We start from the raw sequence: 19,825 nt of genomic DNA, 5'->3' as shown, positions 1-19,825 counted from the left end.
TGTGCTGTTTGGCAAAGATAGTGGAACCCATCCAGTTTAAAAATTAACTAACAGGGTGGGGAATTTTTTTTAACTGAATTGATTCCCTTATCCAGCTTACCATGCAGCCACAAACACATACCAGCATACAGAAAGGAGCTAGATGGAGGCAGAACTGCCTCTTTCAACCACAGTGAAGCTTCAATTGACTGTGAGACTACACAGAAGGCCTAGGAGTCCTAAAGGAAGGGTAATGGATTGCATTAATTAAAAAAAAAGTATTCATTGTTCCCAAGAATTTGCAAAAGGAAATTCATTATGTCATGAAAATTGATACTGCACACTCAGTGAACTGTGATCTAAATAGAGAAGAAAAGATGTTTCTGCTTCTATAACTTGGTAAACACAGCAAAGTAGCAATATCCATTAGTTGTAAAGGTTACATTATCAGTATTTCATCTGTTGGTTACAGATATTCTGGGTTCACCCAGGTATTCTTCCTGTCCAAATTTTTTCAAATATACACCACTTCCAAGACTTCTTATAAAATTTTAAATAAAGGAACAGAAGCTAGATGCAGTTCAGAAGCTGCTGATTTTCTTGAGCAGTGACAATATCTTCTATGCTTACAGATATATAAGAGAGTACAATTCAGACAAGATGGAGGAAATGTTAAGTTTGGCTGAAGATAAGTGGTAGTACCTTCAAAAAGGAAAGAATGGTACAACTTTTTACACTATTGCCATGTCATAACTACCCTGTAAGACTTGCAACTGTGAAGGCTTACAGTCAGCAGATTGAAGAAAGAGTCCTCTGAAATAATTGGAAAAATACAAATTGCAATGTTTTTGCTCCAAGATGAACTTCCCCAGCCTCATCCCAACAGTCAAGTAAAGCTCCTACACAAAATTACTGGGACAATTCAACTCAGATATTCCAATAATCAAGCATTTCTAGAGTGATACAAACTCATTTTCTAAGTACAAAATAAGGTTTGTTTAGCAAACATATAAAATACCAGTATATACTATTATTTTTACCATTGGGTGGGGATCTAAGCCATCCAGCATTCGTCTGACATTGTTTACAATCTCTCTGGTATCATAGTTTGGAAGTTTGCAGGCCCATCCGGTACCAATTCCTTCAGCTCCATTTACTAAAACCATAGGAATGATGGGAATATACCATTCAGGCTCTACACGTTGGTTGTCGTCATAAAGGAATTTAAGCAAATTGTCATCCACTGATGGAAAAAGCAGCCTTGCTAAAGGGCTTTAGAAAAGAAAAAGAAGAAAACTGTTTAACTGAAGTCCTGTAAGTAAAGTACACAATGCTTTAACAGTGCATGGGTCCAGATATGATCTACTTGTAGAGTTTTCTCATGTCTTCCTTTGTCTTTGCCATTCTGAAGCTGAAAATACAATGTACGTACCTCCTGAGAAAAGGAAGATCTTCCCGAAGGAAGAGTACATTCATAACAGATGATGTTTGTTTCCTTCACAGTAACGCATGTACATGATATGCTAGTAATTGATGACATTTAACATCTACGAAATATTCTTTGAAGCATTCAGAACACAGTTCAGTGTGACAGTAGGTCACCCAGCAATAAAGCAAGGTAGCATGCAAATAGTTGCAAAGCTTTGTTACTTAATTGTAGGCCTAGCAGTCCCTGAAAATTACTACAGAGGTTTTACTGGTGACTCCTTTTGCTCATCTAGAACATTGTCCTGGGTGAATACAGTTTGCAGCACCTAATGCAAAACGGAAAATGCACAAACCTAGGTTCCTACAGAAGGAACATATATGAGAAAGTGAATAAAACCTGATACTTATGTAAAAAGCTAACAATTAGAGGAACAGAAGAAACTACAAGGAATTCTACGCAAAATATCAAACTGAAATTAGGAAATGAAAGAAGCAACATAACTTATAAAATACTATAATTTACATTAAGGAACACATTTTAACACTCTGCATGACAAACTGAATTTCAAGGTATTAGCTGTGAAAAATCAGCATCATTAAATTAGGTCTTGATTATTAATTATGTTTGTGTATTCTAGCTTGATATGAAGAAACTCATCCAGAAGGAAAAGAATCCATCTCAACTTTCAAGTCTATGCTGAGTTGCAGGATGTACCACCAGGTAGCAAGACATTTTTCTATTGTGAAACTGAATAGATTTCCCACTGAAAAGGGAAACTGAAAGGTACTTCTGCAAGAAATCACAATTTAAGATCAGTAACTAATCTGAGTGATCTACATTTCCAGTCTTCAGCCTTATGATTCAAAGTTTAATTGCTTAAAAGCTACAATTCTCACAGCACTTCTATGCATGGAAAATCATGCACAAAATCCATGTGCAAGAACACACTTACAGATGTAAAGCAGAATTCGAGCTTCTCTCAAAATATTCCAATCCTCCCCCATTCCTCTCCCACAAAAAAACCCTGTACTGTTGTGAAAGGTTTAGTTTCATAACAAGGCTTTTTAAAAAAGCATGCGTTTAGCTTTACATTTGTGTTTACCTTAACATCGTGAAAATATAGCGAGGGCTGGCAGCATCCTTTCCACCATGAAGCCTGGTACCAAACTGACCAATAGGTTGTAGCAGATTAACATTGTTACTTCCAACAAAGTTCTGAGCCAAGTTGACTATAGTCATCATTAATGCTTGCTACAAGAAAATATATATTCATAGTAAGACGAAGAGATAGTCTTTCTTAATCAGCCAATAAAATATATTTTTAATGCCCCAAAATTGTGTGACTAACCTGAATTCAAGTTCAAAAAAGTAGTCTCCCTGAGAAAGGAATGTTGTAACCCTATTACAAGAGCTGCTGGCAAAACGTAATGCTTCCTCTTCCACAGCCACATTGCCTCCCTGATTTAAGTGTCCTTAAATTCTATGCTTATGAAAACCCCTGGGCTTCTCCATTTTTAATAAAGCACTTCTCTAGAGGAATGAAAGGGGCACAAACTGACTGTGCTTACTACTGCACAAGCTACTACTCATTGCTTTTAAAGGGAGAGAAGGAGGGATGGAGAGAGACTTAATATGGCAACTCCTGCTAATATTTCAGATAAATATAAACAAAACAGGAGCTAGAAGCAATCTTTGTTCCAACACTGTATCAGCTTTTTGAGGAACAGTATCTCCTCTTCTTACCTTAAAACACTATATTTCTCGTTTAAGACAAAAATTGTACTAGTACATAGTTCCTGTATTCCTATGATTTGAGAATCTAGAAGTTACCTAGGTAATTAGTTATCTACTATTTTGCCACAACCCACAAACTATTTGGGATACCACTGAGCTCAAAGACTTGGAAAGAATGGAAATATGCTGTCTTATTAAGCTACATATTATTTGGTTCATTTTCTTTACAAGTAAATCTGTGATTAGTAGACTTACAGTCAATAGGTTTGCCATTTCAATGCAGTAAACATTCACCTAGTATTTTATACAGGCTAAAAATCCTCACAACTTTGCCATTCTTCATACTCACCTCCCCATGGTGATAAGCTGACATTTCAGCAACAGAACCAGCCAGCTGAGCAACCTTTACTTCACGTTTATCATTTCTCTTAAAGCAAGTGAATAAAACTTTGCGTTGCCCTGGTTTTAAACCTATTAAGAAGAATATCCCATTTTCAACACATACACAAGCATATGTTTTTAAGTAATAAACTTGTTTTGCCTTATCATCATTTCTAATCTCTCAAAAGAAGCCTAAACATTAAATGGAAACAAATTCACACTGTGATATTAACAAAATAACAAATATCTCAGTTCTTCTAAAGTAACAAAAAAAATTTTACCAAACTGAAAAAGTTACCAGAAAAGTGGAAACAATAACCCTTTCAGCCAGTCATTACTATGCAGCATACAACACATTAATCTAATAAACAGCAACTTTATCCTAAATGTGCAGTTTCCACAAGTCGAGTTGTTTCTTTCCACTCTACTCAGCAAAATCTTTTTCCTAAGAATATCAACACAAATTCAGCAGTGACAACTGTGACTGTAGCTTACATGTATTTTAAAGTACTCTGAAATTTTACTTTTTGTGTGCAATTCTCAAAGAATCATTAAAATTCAACAAAAGATATGTTATTTGTCTCCCTTTTAGATCTCAAAGTTTTAAGAAACAAGACAGTCTCTTTGATCTTCTGATTTATTTTTATTGTTTAGGCACACTAAGTATAACATCTGTGTGGAAGGGATTGCATAATTTTTTGTGCATGTCAACTAGAACTGATAACCATGTCTAGATCATGCTTGTTGATCTATTCAGTGTTTTAATTCACATACATTTCTGAAGTGCACTAAAACATTGCTATGTGCTACCATTACTAACCTGGGTCAAACATAAGAGCAAAAATTGAAAAAAGATACTGACTCCAATCTCCATTTCATTTAAATATGCAACATCCAACTTTCTTTACAGTGGGCCTGCATCATGTTTTGCTACCAAAGATCTATTGAATGTAACAGACTTAGAGGATTTCCTTTACACAGGAAAATCACCAAGGAGTAAGAGTGGTAAATAGTAACTGTTAAGAGACAGTCAAAATGTTCTTCCTCTTCATTTTTTCTGAGATTTGCCACTGGACTAACCTGTTCTATATCACCTGATGATACTGAAGAACATTGCTAGAGTACTACCTGCTGAACAGTTCACATATCCATGTCCAGAATGCAGAATTACAGCCAAAGTTGGCAGAAACACTGATAGCAATTATATATATATAAAAAGTATGTAAAATATTATGTGTATAATAATGTAAATAATATATATGTATATACTATATATGTATAGTGTTATACATAATATTATATATGTAACACTGATAGCAATTATATAAAATATGTATTATAATATGTATATGTACATTATATTACATACACACACATGCATGCAAATATATAAATAAATATATTCCCTTCTCATTTTCTTATGCTTCTGTAGACACAGTCTTGGAGAACTTTAATTCAAATGAACAGTTATCTACTGCAAGTTCATTCTTTAAGTTTCAGCAAAATTATTCTGCTGTTTCTGAGAAAGCAGTCAACGCAGAGTATGTTACAAGGAACAATGACCTCTTGAAACATATAGCTCTATGGTGAATCTTCCTCCAGAGCAGTAAACTATGAAGTGCTTGCATAGAGACTACCAGTTAATCCAAGTACCCAGCTATAGGAGGAAGTAAGTCTGGAGAAGCTGAAACAGAGACTGACATTCTTCGATTCCCTAGAGATGTTTCTGCATTCCTAACCCAGCCTCATTCTGCAGCAGAGCAGGAGATCCATCCTACCAGGAAGCTACTACCTCTATCCACCTGTGACCTATCCCACTTTCTCATCTAAAATATAAAAAGCTCTTGCTGCATGAATATTTTGGTATGGGTCTGTAGCGTGAAGAAGGCTAACCATCCCCACTATAAAAAACATACTGGGAAGTAGAGATAAATGCACTTTATTGTATTCCCCTATGAAACCTCAAGGCCTTTTTTCTATATCTTAGTAAGCATATGCGTACTGACAATAATATAGGCAGAAATTCCTCCTCATGCTGCCTAAAGACAGTTTTACAAATGAAGCTGTAGCATAGTAAGCTGTTTCTTTTAATGTTCATGCTATTGCAAGGGGAGAGGTAGCAAACCTGATTGACAGAACTCTAGCAAGATTACAGGAAAAGTCAGAACCACTAAAACACTGCCTGTGGTATAAGACTGAAGGGAGAAAACATTTGCACCTTCATCTGCACTCAGCTGCCGACTTGAATTTTAATTATTATCAACACTTAAAAGACTTGTTTTCTCTGACGGTTTGACTAGAAACAAAATACTTGTATGGTCTAGGGAATAGGTCTGGTTAAGTGAAAAGGCTTTACAGCAACAGCTTAAACTTCCTCACAGAAGAAACATGGCAATTCCTTAGCATATGAATGATAACAAAAATATAAAAGTTCTTGTATTCTTTACTTGAATGCATTGATTTCCAATACAAATCACAGACTTAAAAACCAACAAAGAGGAATGTTCCAACAAATCATAACGAATTATCAGCTTACCATCAACAAGGGAAGGAATAGATCTCTCGTTGTCTGAATTTGAGAAAAGGATCAACTCCTTGTTAATGAAGTCATTGTAAGTCAAATGTTTTGTTGCTGTACCATATAAAAATTGCTGAAAAAAACCCACATACATTATTCATTCAATACAGAAACTAGATTACATTTAAATCTCATCCACTGGATTTACTATTATTATTATTTAGGACTCACCTCAGGAAGGCCATGTAGCCGACGCTGTCGCCTGTCCTCCATGAAGTTTGTTAACCATTCTTTTCGATCATCAATCTTCTTCTTACTGAAGGCCTGAAAAATTCCAAGTACACTAAATTATCAGCATATATATGTTACTTTAGTCAGAATTTTAAGTGTACTGCACTATCTGATCAAGTATTCAATAATACTTATATGGACAAGATAATCCATAAAACTAATGCTTACATCTAAACAGCAATACAAGCACATGACCTTTCGGGCACTGTTGCACAAGGTTTTTTGAACTGACAGATCTTTCACTGATCATAATTTAAATGTATATTACTTTCCCAACATCTGTACACATTTAGACAAATCTTACCATTCTTATTCCTCTCTTCACATCAGAGTTGTCCTTTGACACACAAGTTTAAAGGTGTTGGGATCTTTCCCCAACTAACTTTAAGGTTGGGTTCATCATTTAGACTGAACTATAACCAGCTGTCAACAAGAAATTTAACTGAAGGTATTAGAAAAAATACCCCACTCTTCTTGTCTTCTCCATGCCCTGTTTACTCTGTCAGCCATAGAATGCCAATAATTTGTAGCAGTTCCTGAGTGGTTGGCCCTAGTCCTCTTAAGAAAATTGACAACTTGACAAAATTGACACTTCATGAAAAGACTAAGCCAGAGTTTAGGGCAGCTGACTGAGGGCCTTAGTCTTCACCATGACAAGGCATCACTTTAAAGCAACCACTTATCAGTACAAAAAGACACAGGAATGTTCTGAAAGACTTTGTCCTGTTACAGAAATAGAGTTCCCCTCCACTGAGTTTCTTCTCCAGAAGACTAAGAGAAGAATACATAAAAACTGAATATGTGGTTTAAGCAAAATTTCAACTACTTTGGGAAAATTTTGTGAGTTGTTAAAGTACCGCCTTTTCTCCTCCAGAAATAACATATAGAGACTCCATCATGTCCTGATTTCAACGACTCTCCTGCATAAGATGACAGTCATCAGTGCCATCTTTTTTAAAGGACTCTAACTGGAGCACTCCAAAGAGCTCAGTGAGTAGTCTTCATTTCCCTGGAGACCATGGTATTACATAATAAGTCGTAAACTTTAGTAACTTACTCTCTGAGAAAGGGACTAAGTGATATCACCTTGATTTGCATCAGACTTCCTTTGTAAACAAAACTCAATAATTCACAATGTCAGACATCTGAAGGCTTAAGATTAGGCTTTTGTAAAAACATGACTAAATTCTTACAATTTTATTCTGGCTCCTTTCAGTATATCTATACTTTTTCTAGATCACTGAAGCAACCAATGACCAAGAGCTGGATCAGCATAAAAATTATTTTAATAGAATAGAAAGTTTGATTAAAAGTTATTCTCGAATATGTATTCTTGAATAGAATTAAAAGGGGTTTTTCTTTCTCCACTTAAACCTGTTATTCTAAGACTTCATTTGCTAGCAAAAGAGTTCTTCAGAATGCTGAAGAATTTTCTGTGTGAAATAATTTTTGTTTTCCTAGATTACAGCTATCATGAAGCCTGGTAGGACCCATAATCTTACACCACCTATGCCCAGAGATAAACTTAGGGCTGGGATTATAGCTATCAGCAGAGAAAATGTAGGTAGGTAGGAGTATAAGTGAAGCTTATGTTAACAGCTTCAGTACTAGTCAGTAGTTGTTCCCGGTATAACAGATGACTAGCTTCATCCCAAATTGACAGACTATGATTTTAGACAATAGTGAGGATCACCCGTAACAGGTTATATGGCCTCTAATATCAGACTATATAGAATCATAGAATCATTTAGGTTGGAAAAGACCTTTAAAATCATCGAGTCCAACCATCAACCATGCCCACTAAACCATGTCCTTAAGTGCCTTGTCTACGTGCTTTTTGAATACCTGCAGGGATGGTGACTCAACCACTTCCCTGGGCAGCCTGTTCCAATGCCTGACAACCCTCTCGGTAAAGAAATTTTTCCTAATACCCAATCCAAACCTCCCTTGCCACAACTTGAGGCTGTTTCCTCTCATCCTATCTCCAGACACCTGACAGAAGAGACTGACATCCACCTCACTACAACCTCCTTTCAGGTAGTTGTGGAGAGTGATAAGGTCTCCCCTCAGCCTCCTTTTCTCCAGACTAAACAACCCCACTTCCCTCAACCAGTCCTCATAAGACTTGTGCTCCAGGCCCCTCACCAACTTCGTTGCCCTTCTCTAGACACACTTCAGCACCTCAATGTCTTCTCTGTAGTGAGGGGCCCAAAACTGAACACAATACTCAAGGTGCAGCCTCACCAGTGCCGAATACAAGGGTACAATCACTTCCCTGCTCCTGCTGGCCACACTATTTCTGATGCAGGCCAGGATGCTGTTGGCCTTCTTGGCCACCTGGGCACACTGCTGGCTCATATTCAGTCGGCTGTCAACAAGCACCCCCAGCTCTTTTTCCACCAGGCAGCTTTCCAGCTGCTCTTGCCCAAGCCTGTAGCACTGCATGGGGTTGCTGTGACCCAAGTGCAGGACCTGGCACTTGGCCTTGTTGAACCTCATACAGTTGGCCTCTGCCCATCCATCCAACCTGTCCAGATCCCTCTGCAGAGCCTTCCTACCCTCAAGCAGATCAACCCTGCCTCCCAACTTGGTGTCATCCGCAAACTGACTGAGGGTGCACTCGATCCCCTGGTCCAGATCATTAATAAAGATATTAAACAGAACTGGCCCCAGTACTGAGCCCTGGGGAACACCACTTGTGACCCACCACCAACTGGATTTAACTCCATTCACCACAACCCTCTGGGCTCATCCATCCAGGCAGTTTTTTACCCAGCAAAGAGTACACTTGTCTAAGCCATGAACCACCAGCTTCTCAAGGAGTATGCCATGAGAGACTGTCAAAGGCCTTACTAAAGTCCAGGCAGACAACATCCACAGCCTTTCTCTCATCCACTAGGCTGGTCACCTGGTCATAGAAGGAGATCAGGTTGGTCAAGCAGAACCTGCCTTTCATGAACCCATGCTGGCTGAGCATGATCCCCTGGTTGTCCTGCACATGCCAGGAAGTCTATTTGCAGAAATAGAGCTCAGAATTTTAATCAGGGAGTTCAGGGTCTCTGCACCAATTGGTTTAATGTATACGTAAATATACAGACTCCTTTTCTGTCTACATGAACACACTTCTCTGGGATGGAGAACCACATACATGGATTATATTTAAGTGCATCTTGGGCAGAAGTAAAATGAGTGGTAGAAATAACTTCTGAGACACCAGGCTGGTTTTCTTCAACAGAACAGCTACCTACTATACCTTTCTGTTAGTAAAACCACAACATTTTACTAGATCCACAGTATAAGGAAAAAGCTGTTATATAACAAAAAAGTTGTCTTGTCCAAGATGGGTATTTTCCTATTTTTATTTTTTCTCTCCTACCCCTTTTTCTCTCTAATATCACCTACAATTAAAATAGCAAATTGAAGTAGATAAAAGGTGAAGCATTTCTTGAGAAAACAGCTTTCTAGACACTACATACTTTGTATTTCAAAAAGAACTTGTGGAAGGACAAGTACTTTCCTGCACACAACTGTCTAAAAGATTTCAAATTCAAATATGTAGAACACATGCATGAATACACGTATGCCACACTGATACACCCTCAATGAATAAATAATATTTGTCTGATCTTATTTGCTCAGAAGCAAAATTCAGATCCCTAAGTAGATATGAAACATCATTTGGTTGCGCTCTATTGCCTTACTCAGAATACTCTTGCATGTTGTCTTTAAAAGCAAGTCTGAATGTAATGTTTCTTGATATCCACACCACACAAAATTGGTCAAAGCTACTAAGCAGAAGGTAGAGCTGATTTTGTACTGTGGATAAAGCTCTTATTCCAAAATTCAAAATCTTTTCCAAAAGCTTCTTCCTCTCCCAAAAGTATTTTTTTCAGTTCCTCTCCCCCTTCCCCCGCTCCCCGAAAACCCAAGCAACCAACCACAAAAAAAAGAACCAAAAACAAACCACAACCCACAACCCCACACAAAACAAACAAAACATGCCAAAACTGTTAGGACTTCCTCACATGCTGTTTTCAACAAACAATGGAAACTAAACCATATCATATAGAAGCACTTTTTATAAGTTCTTACCAGTGTAATGGCAGCATCATCTTCCGGACCAGCATATCGAAATAAGATTCGATGTCTTTCCATGTCAGCAAAATATTCTTTTGCTTCTTTAGCAGTGCTAGTACCCAAACCTGTACAATAAAAAGAAATAGTTACTTCACATTCAAAAGTTTTATTATTTTACCCCTTTTATTTTACTTGGAATATTATAAAATCATTACAGAAGATGCTATCATGAAAACATCTAAAAATAAAACTTCATAGCATCCATTTATTATGTATTTTTAGATCCATGAGGTTCACTTATTTGTTTTTAAACAAACCTTTGTAGTATTTTATCTTCCATGCTTTATGATTCTCCATATGCTTCTTCCACTCATCAAATTCAGGAATACTATAGAATGAAAGTTCTTGCTTATTTTTGCTTGCCTTTAAAAAACAAAAAACACTTATCAACTTTTCTGTTGCATTGTAAGTAATACATAAAATCTCATTAATAGAACCCATACCTTTACAATAGGAGTGATGAATTCCTCAAGAAAACCATGTTTCAACAGTGATGGCCAATTGTGATGAATAAAATTGATCAACAAGCCTTTTATGTGAGATCCATCCTGATCCTGAATCAAAACATGCAAACATGAGGCAATCTTATAAAATGTCAGATCCCCCAAAACCACCAAAAAACCCACTCACTGGCCTGGATACATCAAAACAATGTCTGTTGACAGAAAACATAGAAGGGAACAGTTAGTTTTAATTTGGATTCCAAACTGGACCTGGGTATAAAATAGCCACCTGCGAATGGCACTATCCCTGGGCTAATAATAATCTCTTCCAAGCCAAGTGCACAGTTGCAGCTCAAACATTTCTTTGGCATGTTTTCTCTGAGAGCTAGACAGCTCTCCCAGACACGATGGAGCCAAATCTTTGTGGAAGAAAGCCAAGCCTGGCCCACAGTTCTCACTGGTGTTAAGATGCCTGATAGTTCAGCCTCTCCGGGAAAAAAATAAAAAAGCTTCACCAATATGCAAAGCATAGGATTCCTAGACTTCTAAAATCTGAACAATAGACACACACTTCATGAGATTATCCAAAAATAATTGCCTGCATTCTTGTCTCTCCCTGACTTTCTAGCAATATTACCTCATCCGCTGTGAGAGACTGAAAGAGTTAACGTCTTATTTGTGGTGGGGCAAGTTCTGCCTACCCTGCACAGCAAGGAACCACAGGTGAAGAGAAGCGGACCAGCACAGATCAGAAACAGGACAGGGAGGGGGGAGGGCACGCAGGAGGGTGCACAGCTCCATGTTCTGATATGCTGTTCTGATATGCTGAGCAGGGCAGCGAACCATACATGGCAAAAGATCATGTCTGCAGGGAAGGGGAAGTTACTCCCCAAACGACCCCCAAGCCCACTGACCCATTTCCCAAAGGTTCTGAAAGCACAAACCATGCATGACACCTAATTAGCCTAATGAGTTTGAGTGCCCACCCGAAGGAGGGGCAACGATGATAAAAGAACACACGAACTGAAGCCCCACACGCATGCACCCACTGGAACTGGACCTCTCAGCTGACTGAACCAATGCTGGACCAAGGACCGGTGAAATCTTTCTCCTCTCTCTCCCTCTCCCTCTCTCCCTCCGCCCCCCCCAGCTTTTTTTCTGTAATCCCTACACCTTATCCCTTTAGACATAAACCGCTGACCAAGTCTGCGACTAGGAGTGGATCCAGCCGCCACTAAGCTCCTCTCTGAGAAGGAGTCTAGAAAGCAAGGGGGTCTGCTCTGAACCTCGAGACTCAATGGGAGGGCTCTCCTTATTGTCTTCCCTGAACTGATCCCCAGATAAGGAAGGCCTGTAGTATATGTTTGGTAATGTACGGTTAGCACGTTACACAGTTTACCGAGGTAGTTTCATGCCAATTTTTGTTGTGAGTATACCAATTTTTGTGGTGAGCATGCCAATTCTTGTTGTGAGTGAATAAAAGTTGAGTTTTGTGAGTTAAAGGATCCCTTGTGTCATTTCACTTTAATTCTGACCTGGGAATCAGCAAACCTGAGCTGTCGTCCTGAGAAATTGGGACATGACATCTACTGTTCTCTTCTGTCCTTACTTTTAACATATTTTTGAGTTATCAAAACCATTCCCATTTATACGTGTTTTTATTATTAATTTGGCATCTGCTACTGTGCAGCAAAATTCAATTGTTCATTTGGAGTAACCAAAACAACACATAAATTATTCCCATAAAGGAACCTTACACATTAGGGACTCCCTCTGAATATATCCATATTGTCATAACGCAGAGAGAGGTTATAATGCACAAAAATGTAACCTACCAAATTACAGCAAAACACATTTTAAGCTCTGTATATTAAAACCTGTGAATTTCAGACTAACCTGATCTGTCATGATCATAATTTTTCCATATCTCAAACTTTTCAGAGATTCTGGATCTTCATAGCTTTTCTTGTATTGTAGTCCAACTATTTTGATGATGTTGTTGATTTCTGCATTTTCCATAATCTGTATAAAAAAGTTATTGTTGCAGTCAGTATAAAAAGCAGAAATTCAGAAATATCCCAATCTTTTTTAGGTGGACTTTATAGCTACTTTTTCAATGCACCCCTACCTCAACTTCACAACCTTTTTATCTCCAGCCCCCTTGCAGCCTTCACATTTGTAAATATTTCTTCTGTACATGCAAATTCTCAAGACTGCACCACTCCCTTTCTCCTCTACAACCAGAGCAAAGCACTTTGGGTTCAGAAGGCAGGGAGAAAAGTGCACGTAACAAAGTAATCTCACAAAGCTGCCTTCTCTTTCCAATATTTCTATGGGCATCTGCAACATGACTCTTATTATAAACAAAGTATGGAGGGCAGCAGAAGTAATGCGATGGGATAATGCTGCTGCTACTGTCCCACATTGGGAGTGAATGAAATCACATGGCAATGGAGAGAATATAAAATTTTAGGGTTTTTAAGTATTCATGTAAAATGCTAATATGCGTCATAGCAGAATTTCCTTGCATTTGTGAAAAAATGAACTTTATCATTCCAGTACTGTACTACTACATTTAATATCCCAGGCTTTAAAGTAGCTGGTACTTTATGGAATCCCAGCCCCAAGATTTTCATGAAAAAAAAAAAAATTAAAATATGAAGATGTAACCCTAGAAATAAAAAATAAACAGTAGATATCCATTTGTCAGCTAAAAGGAAATGACAAGGCTACTTACCTGTTTGTGAGAAGCTTCTCGAACATTGAGAATTTTACCCCTGAGTGGGAATACTCCGTATCTGTCTCTACCAATCACACCTAAGCCAGAGACAGCTAAAGATTTGGCAGAGTCTCCTTCTGTTAATATTAACGTGCAGTCCAAGGAATGTTTGCCACCTGCAGTCCAGGAAGAAGTAGAAGCAAGGCAAAAAAACCAGAAAGTGTAACTTTTAAACTCAAATAACAAATAGAATTGCATCAGTCATGAATATTCTTCCTACTCTACCTCAGGTAATTTAAATATGCTGAATTTCTATTTTTGTGGATGGCCCTCCATACCACTAAAACTACACAACAAGAACGAGTATCCTTGCCCGCCCTTAGCAATACGCTATGGATTGCTATGGACAAGGAGCAAAATAGACAAAATGGGATGCAATGGTAGCACATCTTATGTAATGGTCCCCACACATCCGCACAAAAACCCCAGATTGCTTCTGTACCTTTACCATTTCATTCTTCTAGATGCAAGGTTTTTTTACACACATACATTATGCATGCCTGACTTTATATATAGGAGTTATTCCCCATTCTGCACTTCCCCTTTCCTCACAGTATATTTTCAGATGTAACTGATTAAATTACATTTTGGGGGGGGTTCTTTTTTTATTGTCCATTGGCTGAAGCCAGGCAACTGTAAGAAAAACTTGACAGAAAAGCTCAAAAGATCAGAATGTTTGCACTTATTATTCATTCTCAGAAATTTCTCAAACAGAAGAAACAAATCTTTACTAATAGTGTAATTTTGATTCTACAAGACACACTGCACTTTGATGCCTGTGTATCCAGCGTGCTCAAAACTGATATGACATGTATGTTCTATATATTGCAACTGCGATAGTTGAATAGATGTTCTAAATAATAAGCAGGTTCAAACAAGGAACCCACCCTTTTCCAAGGGTGCAAATGCTCATTAAGCCATTTTGCTATTTTATCAAGGCCAAGTGGTAGGAAAGACTGCAAAAAAATTCAAGCTGGCTGAGTCTCACCTACTGTTAATAAGATAGTTTTGAATATATTGGCATTTAAAATAGGTGCTTTGATTTGCCTTTACCGGGTATGTAAAAAGAACCCCATACTTTCTATTACACAGAACTTACATTCAACATCTTTGGTCTTCTGCATCAGACACATAGCTTAATATAATCTAAATTAGGCAGCTATTCACACTGTATCAAAAGGTGTCAATAGCTACCATGCTATCAGCAGAGTGGAATCCAAATACCAAGAAAAATACTAGTCTGCTGTTTTAGAATATATGAAAGCAATTTTTTTTTCCCTAAATGAACTGCAAAAACCACATTTGAATATCATTCAGGTGCACTTTCTTCTGGAATGGATACAATCATTAGCAATTAATTTCATGGACATGCAATGTGCCGGGTATTTTCCTGAACACAGCTTTAAAGAACTCAAAAAGAAAACTACATGAACTTGCAGGTTCAAAGAATGCTTTTATACCTCACCAGATTTAATAATCTAGCTGCTCCCTTACAATCATATATTCCTATTCCTGGTTCTTTATTTTTCCTTTCATTTCCACCTCTTCTCCAAGAAGCCATAGAACTATGTATACCCCATCAAGATCTCAAGAAAGCAGGAATGATCAGGTATAGGACTCATTCTTTTCAGTGCAGAAGGAAATATGCAGTAAGTACCTCACTGTACAGCTATACCTCTCTCCTATTCCCAAGCATTAACCAGTACTGATTAAAGAATTCAGTGGTACCTGGCACCCAAGAAACCTGTGGATGCTGGACCTCAGCTACAAATTCATTCTTGAAGTAAAAATAAAATATAAAAACCACAGGAAGAATTAAAAGCCAGACAGATTTGTGGCCAGACACTATTCTCTCCCAGCTGCACTGGACTACTTCAGTCTAACAACTACTGGCACCTGCTATTAGAAACCAAAGCCAACCATGTTCCCTCATCTGATTTGGGTGCTTATGGAAGTGTAATTCTTGGCATCCTTACAAATAGTTATTTGTCCTGAAACACAACTACATCACATAAGACTACTGTATTTCGCTGCCAGATTACAGATAACCTCTGTGTGACATGTATGAGTGTCCTGAAGCAATCTCCCTGAAACTGTATCTTCATGCATCGCTTAAACCTTTTCTCCAGCTTATAGAGACATCTGAAATTCTTTTGAAAAGACTATTTGTAACTGTGTAAGTCTTCACAATGTGCCTAGTCATGTGCACATTCATAGCAAACATTCATATAGCAAAGAGTTGAATTTTTTGGACCTGGAAGTGATCATCACCTCTCACACACAGAAAGAGCACGTAGAGTCCTTACCTCACCTGACCCTGAGAATCCCCCATCCTTTCTATTAAGCTCCCAAAGACAGAAAGAAAGATGGATAGTTCTACAGTGTTTTGTCTGTGTACTCATTAAAGAATTCTCATGGCACTGGGACTTCCTTTTTCAGTTTTCAGTCAGATGCAGTCCCCAACTGAAGTTCATCAAGACAAGTTCTCAAGAGCAGAGCAACCAACAGACACTCAGCTACACTAAAGGAGTCACTCTTCTGTATCACCTTCAGCCTTCCCTTTCTTAACGAAAGGAGCTTTTTATTGAGGTCAGAGACCCTGATTATAGTATCAGCTTAGTTCTTGTGCAAAAAGAATTCCTATTGATTTTCAAGAGCAAACAGATGATCCCTATGGTACCTTCGGTCTTTAAAAATAAAGGACTAAAGAACTTTTTACTAAATGTATTACTTGCAGTCCTCCAATTTAAAACATCTGTGCCAGTATATATAACATGTCCTGATTTTGGCTGGGATAGAGTTAATTGTCTTCATAGTAGCTGATACAGTGCTATGTTTTGGGTTCAGTACGAGAAGAATGTTGATAACACACTGATGTTATCAGTTGTTGCTAAGGAGTGTTTAGTCTAAAGTCAAGGATTTTTCAGCTTCTCATGCCCAGCCAGCAAGAAGGCTGGTGGGGCACAAGAAGGGGGGAGGGCACACAGCCAGGGCAGCTGACCCAAACTGGCCAAAGGGGTATTCCATACCACGTGCTGTCATGTCTAGTATATAAACTGGGGGCAGTGGGGCTAGGAGGGATTGTCGCTCAGGAACAAACTGGGCATCAGTTGGCAGGTGGTGAGCAATTGCATCGTGCATCACTTGTATATTCCAATCTCTTTATTATTGTCATTTTATTATTGTTATTGTTATCATTATTAGGTTTTTTCCTTTCTGTTCTATTAAACTGTTCTTATCTCAACCCAGGAGTTTTACTTTTTTTCCCCCAATTCTCTCCCCCATCCCACCGGGCATGGGGGGAGTGAGTGAGTGGCTGCATGGTGCTTAAGTTGCTGGCTAGGGTTAAACTGTGACAAACACTTTAGAAAGTCAGGCCAAGTGTGAATTTGACAACACATATTGTATTCAGAAACTGAATGCCTCTCTGCCTTCCTGTGTGTCCACTCCAAATGTGCAATGCCCTCAGTGCGAGAAATCTGTATGTTCCAGATCTTCAATAAACCAATACCTCAGTAAGTCTCCTTGGGAGATGCAGAGTTCCTGCTCCCCATATAAGAATAACTAGGCAGCAGAGAAATACCTGGGTAATACAGATCTAAGCCATGCAAAACTTTAAGCATCAGTGTTGAGCCCAAATAAATCCCTACATGCCTCCTTAGTTCGGGAATTTTCAGGGTGAAAGGCAACATAGTATTTTATTAGCTCCCCTGTTAGAAGTTCTTCCTTCCCCTTGACCCCAGCGAAAAAACCTAGTGAGAAGTGATTTTGAAGCCTAGTCTCCAAAGCAAAGCTTAAAAAACCAAAACTATGAAGAAAGTGTATCCAAAATCATTCATTATGTTATTTATGAGCGCTATACATGACATCCATAAAAGCACAGCATTTCTCCAAGCACATGCTCTTCTAGGCAAGAAAAATACTAGGAACATGCATCTGACTAAGGAATACAAATTCCACAAGTAAAACAGTAGTTAAAGGAGACATAATTATCAGCTTTTGAGGCAAAACATGACATCTGAATAACTGGAAAAGTAATAAAATACTGAAGAAAACTCAAAAAAAAAACCCAACCTGAGCCCAAGGAATCAAAACACTTGAACACTGGAGCTCAAAAGAAAAAAAAAGTCTCTTTACCAGTCTTATATGCTTTTACCTACTTAACCCACCTACCTACTTAATTGCAATTTCTCTATCTTTGCTTAACATAATGATGTATTAAAAATCAACCAACATTAGCACAGACTGGCAACATTTCAAGCTCTTTAGTTATATGTGCCCCTCAAATAATTCCAAGGACAACTCCCATCCCATTGCTATTGGCACAAAGATCGCCAGATGATCCTGAGTCCTATCTGTGCTAGGAAGCAAGCCAGCAGAGATTGCCAGTTTGCCCTGTATTCCCAGGCAGGAACCTAACGGCATTTAAAGTCTCATAAAAAAAGTCTCTTAAACCATTCCCTCTGGTCTGCACACGTGATCTACTTCCTATAGCTTGTGACCCTATAAAGATTCTGATCTTTTGGTATTAGAAAGGTCAAGAAGACTAGTCACTTCCAAAATAGAATATTGGTTAACACTTTTTAGTTGGAAACCACAATTAGAAAATATGTGCTCTTTCAATATGGAACTAGACTGCTGCTTTTGTTCAGCATTCTTAATTCTCTTCCCTAGAGGCGACAGTGCTCCTAATATCAAACTCACCATCATGCTTTAATTCTAGCTCTAGAAAGTTTAGAAACCTAGAAAGATTTTTATTAAAAAATATAAATAAGGATGAGAAATAAAGTCAGGTTTAAAATGATGATGTCTGTGAAAAATCTATGAAATATTCAAGACATTAAAAATACGTGCTCTTACCAGCATCATTAGCATCATCCAGTTTCGGAATGCCCTTGATTTTACTGTGTTTCACTGATGAACATTTTTTGTTCAGCTGAGTTTGCGCCTTGAATTTGACCCAATTCAAAATACTCTCTATGATACCACAGTTAGAGGCCTATAAGCAACAGATCAGAATTGTGGATGAGAAAAGTAAAGCTTCACACAGCAGATTCTTGTATCTCAATTTTAAGTCACTGACCTAACACTGTTTCTCAAAGCCCTCTAGATTTTAAAAACTGCAACATAAAAAAGGTCAAGGAATTAGCACATAAAACCAAAACACAACACTCACACAGCTGCTTTTAAAGAGGACTGAGACCTAATAAGAGGTTATCTGATGTTGTATGGTTGGTATGCTAAGACATTTTAGGTGCTAAGCACCTGCTTCCTGGACTTTGACAGCAAAAAGTAACCTTACAGGATATTTATGACCATTTAAAGTTTCTCTGGAAATGACTGAAAATGGCTGAAAGACAACCAAAAGCATTTAAGAATAAGGCTCTATATCAACCACTGGAGAAATTGATAACATTTAGAAAAAACCAAACACCTCCAACAAAAATAGCATATAGCATATTTTCTAAACTAAACTGCTTTAGGTTTGGTTTTGCATCAAAAGAAAATACAGGTGGAGCAAAATACTGTGAACTTTGGCTTCTTACTATCCCGCATAATACAGCACTCACTGGTTAGAGATTCTGCTGAACATTTAACACTTCTGGAGATCAGTGTTCACTTCTGAGAACATTAGAAACACTGTAAATCAAACCTACTGATAGAAATACAACATATATAACAAAATCTGAAGAATGAATACAAGATTGTGTTGTGTCATTTTTTCCTTGAAGTTCTATAAGAATGCCACCAGTAACACAGAATTAGAAGAATAAACTACTATACAATAAGTTAAGTTTTTATGCCAAGAGTATTAGCAGTGGCATCATTCTCCTTACTACTGGAGTTCCATTTATGCTACTGGCACTCAATAGGACTTAGTATAACAAGTTCTGGCCAACAGAATTCCACTTTTCCTTCCTTGTATAAAAATGTATTAGTAGAAATACATGGTAGAGGTTTTTCCTCTAACACATTCATTTAGAGTAACAATTCTTAGCCTGTCTACAGCCAAAATTTCTAAACTTGTTGCCTGAGAATAATGATCACTTTGAATACTACAGCCACAATTTTGCATTTCCTTGATTACTGGAAGAGTAAGTAAATGTGACATGTTCCTTCCCTCTCTTTTCACT

General features: G+C 37.9%; 1 protein-coding gene across 3 annotated transcripts in view; it reads right to left on the bottom strand.

Annotated features, from left to right (window-relative positions):
• The window catches only part of TOP2B (topoisomerase (DNA) II beta 180kDa), a 70,312-nt gene that overhangs the window by 17,031 nt on the left and 33,456 nt on the right, over nucleotides 1-19,825 (bottom strand). For all 3 annotated transcript variants that reach the window (XM_010584344.1, XM_010584346.1, XM_010584347.1), the window contains exons 11-21: nucleotides 18,552-18,690; nucleotides 13,650-13,807; nucleotides 12,809-12,934; nucleotides 10,913-11,023; nucleotides 10,727-10,832; nucleotides 10,425-10,534; nucleotides 6,273-6,365; nucleotides 6,060-6,174; nucleotides 3,492-3,613; nucleotides 2,511-2,659; nucleotides 1,020-1,251 (exon numbers count right to left, since the gene is read on the bottom strand). In XM_010584344.1, coding sequence (XP_010582646.1) covers nucleotides 1,020-1,251; nucleotides 2,511-2,659; nucleotides 3,492-3,613; nucleotides 6,060-6,174; nucleotides 6,273-6,365; nucleotides 10,425-10,534; nucleotides 10,727-10,832; nucleotides 10,913-11,023; nucleotides 12,809-12,934; nucleotides 13,650-13,807; nucleotides 18,552-18,690 — 1,461 coding nt within the window. The remainder of the gene's footprint in view (nucleotides 1-1,019; nucleotides 1,252-2,510; nucleotides 2,660-3,491; nucleotides 3,614-6,059; nucleotides 6,175-6,272; nucleotides 6,366-10,424; nucleotides 10,535-10,726; nucleotides 10,833-10,912; nucleotides 11,024-12,808; nucleotides 12,935-13,649; nucleotides 13,808-18,551; nucleotides 18,691-19,825) is intronic.

The sequence above is a fragment of the Haliaeetus leucocephalus genome, unplaced genomic scaffold, assembly GCF_000737465.1.
Source record: "Haliaeetus leucocephalus isolate CR32 unplaced genomic scaffold, Haliaeetus_leucocephalus-4.0 Scaffold973, whole genome shotgun sequence".
NCBI classification, from domain to species: Eukaryota; Metazoa; Chordata; class Aves; order Accipitriformes; family Accipitridae; genus Haliaeetus; species Haliaeetus leucocephalus.
Note: the sequence above shows the minus strand (reverse complement) of the source record. Positions and strands in the feature narration are given on the sequence as shown.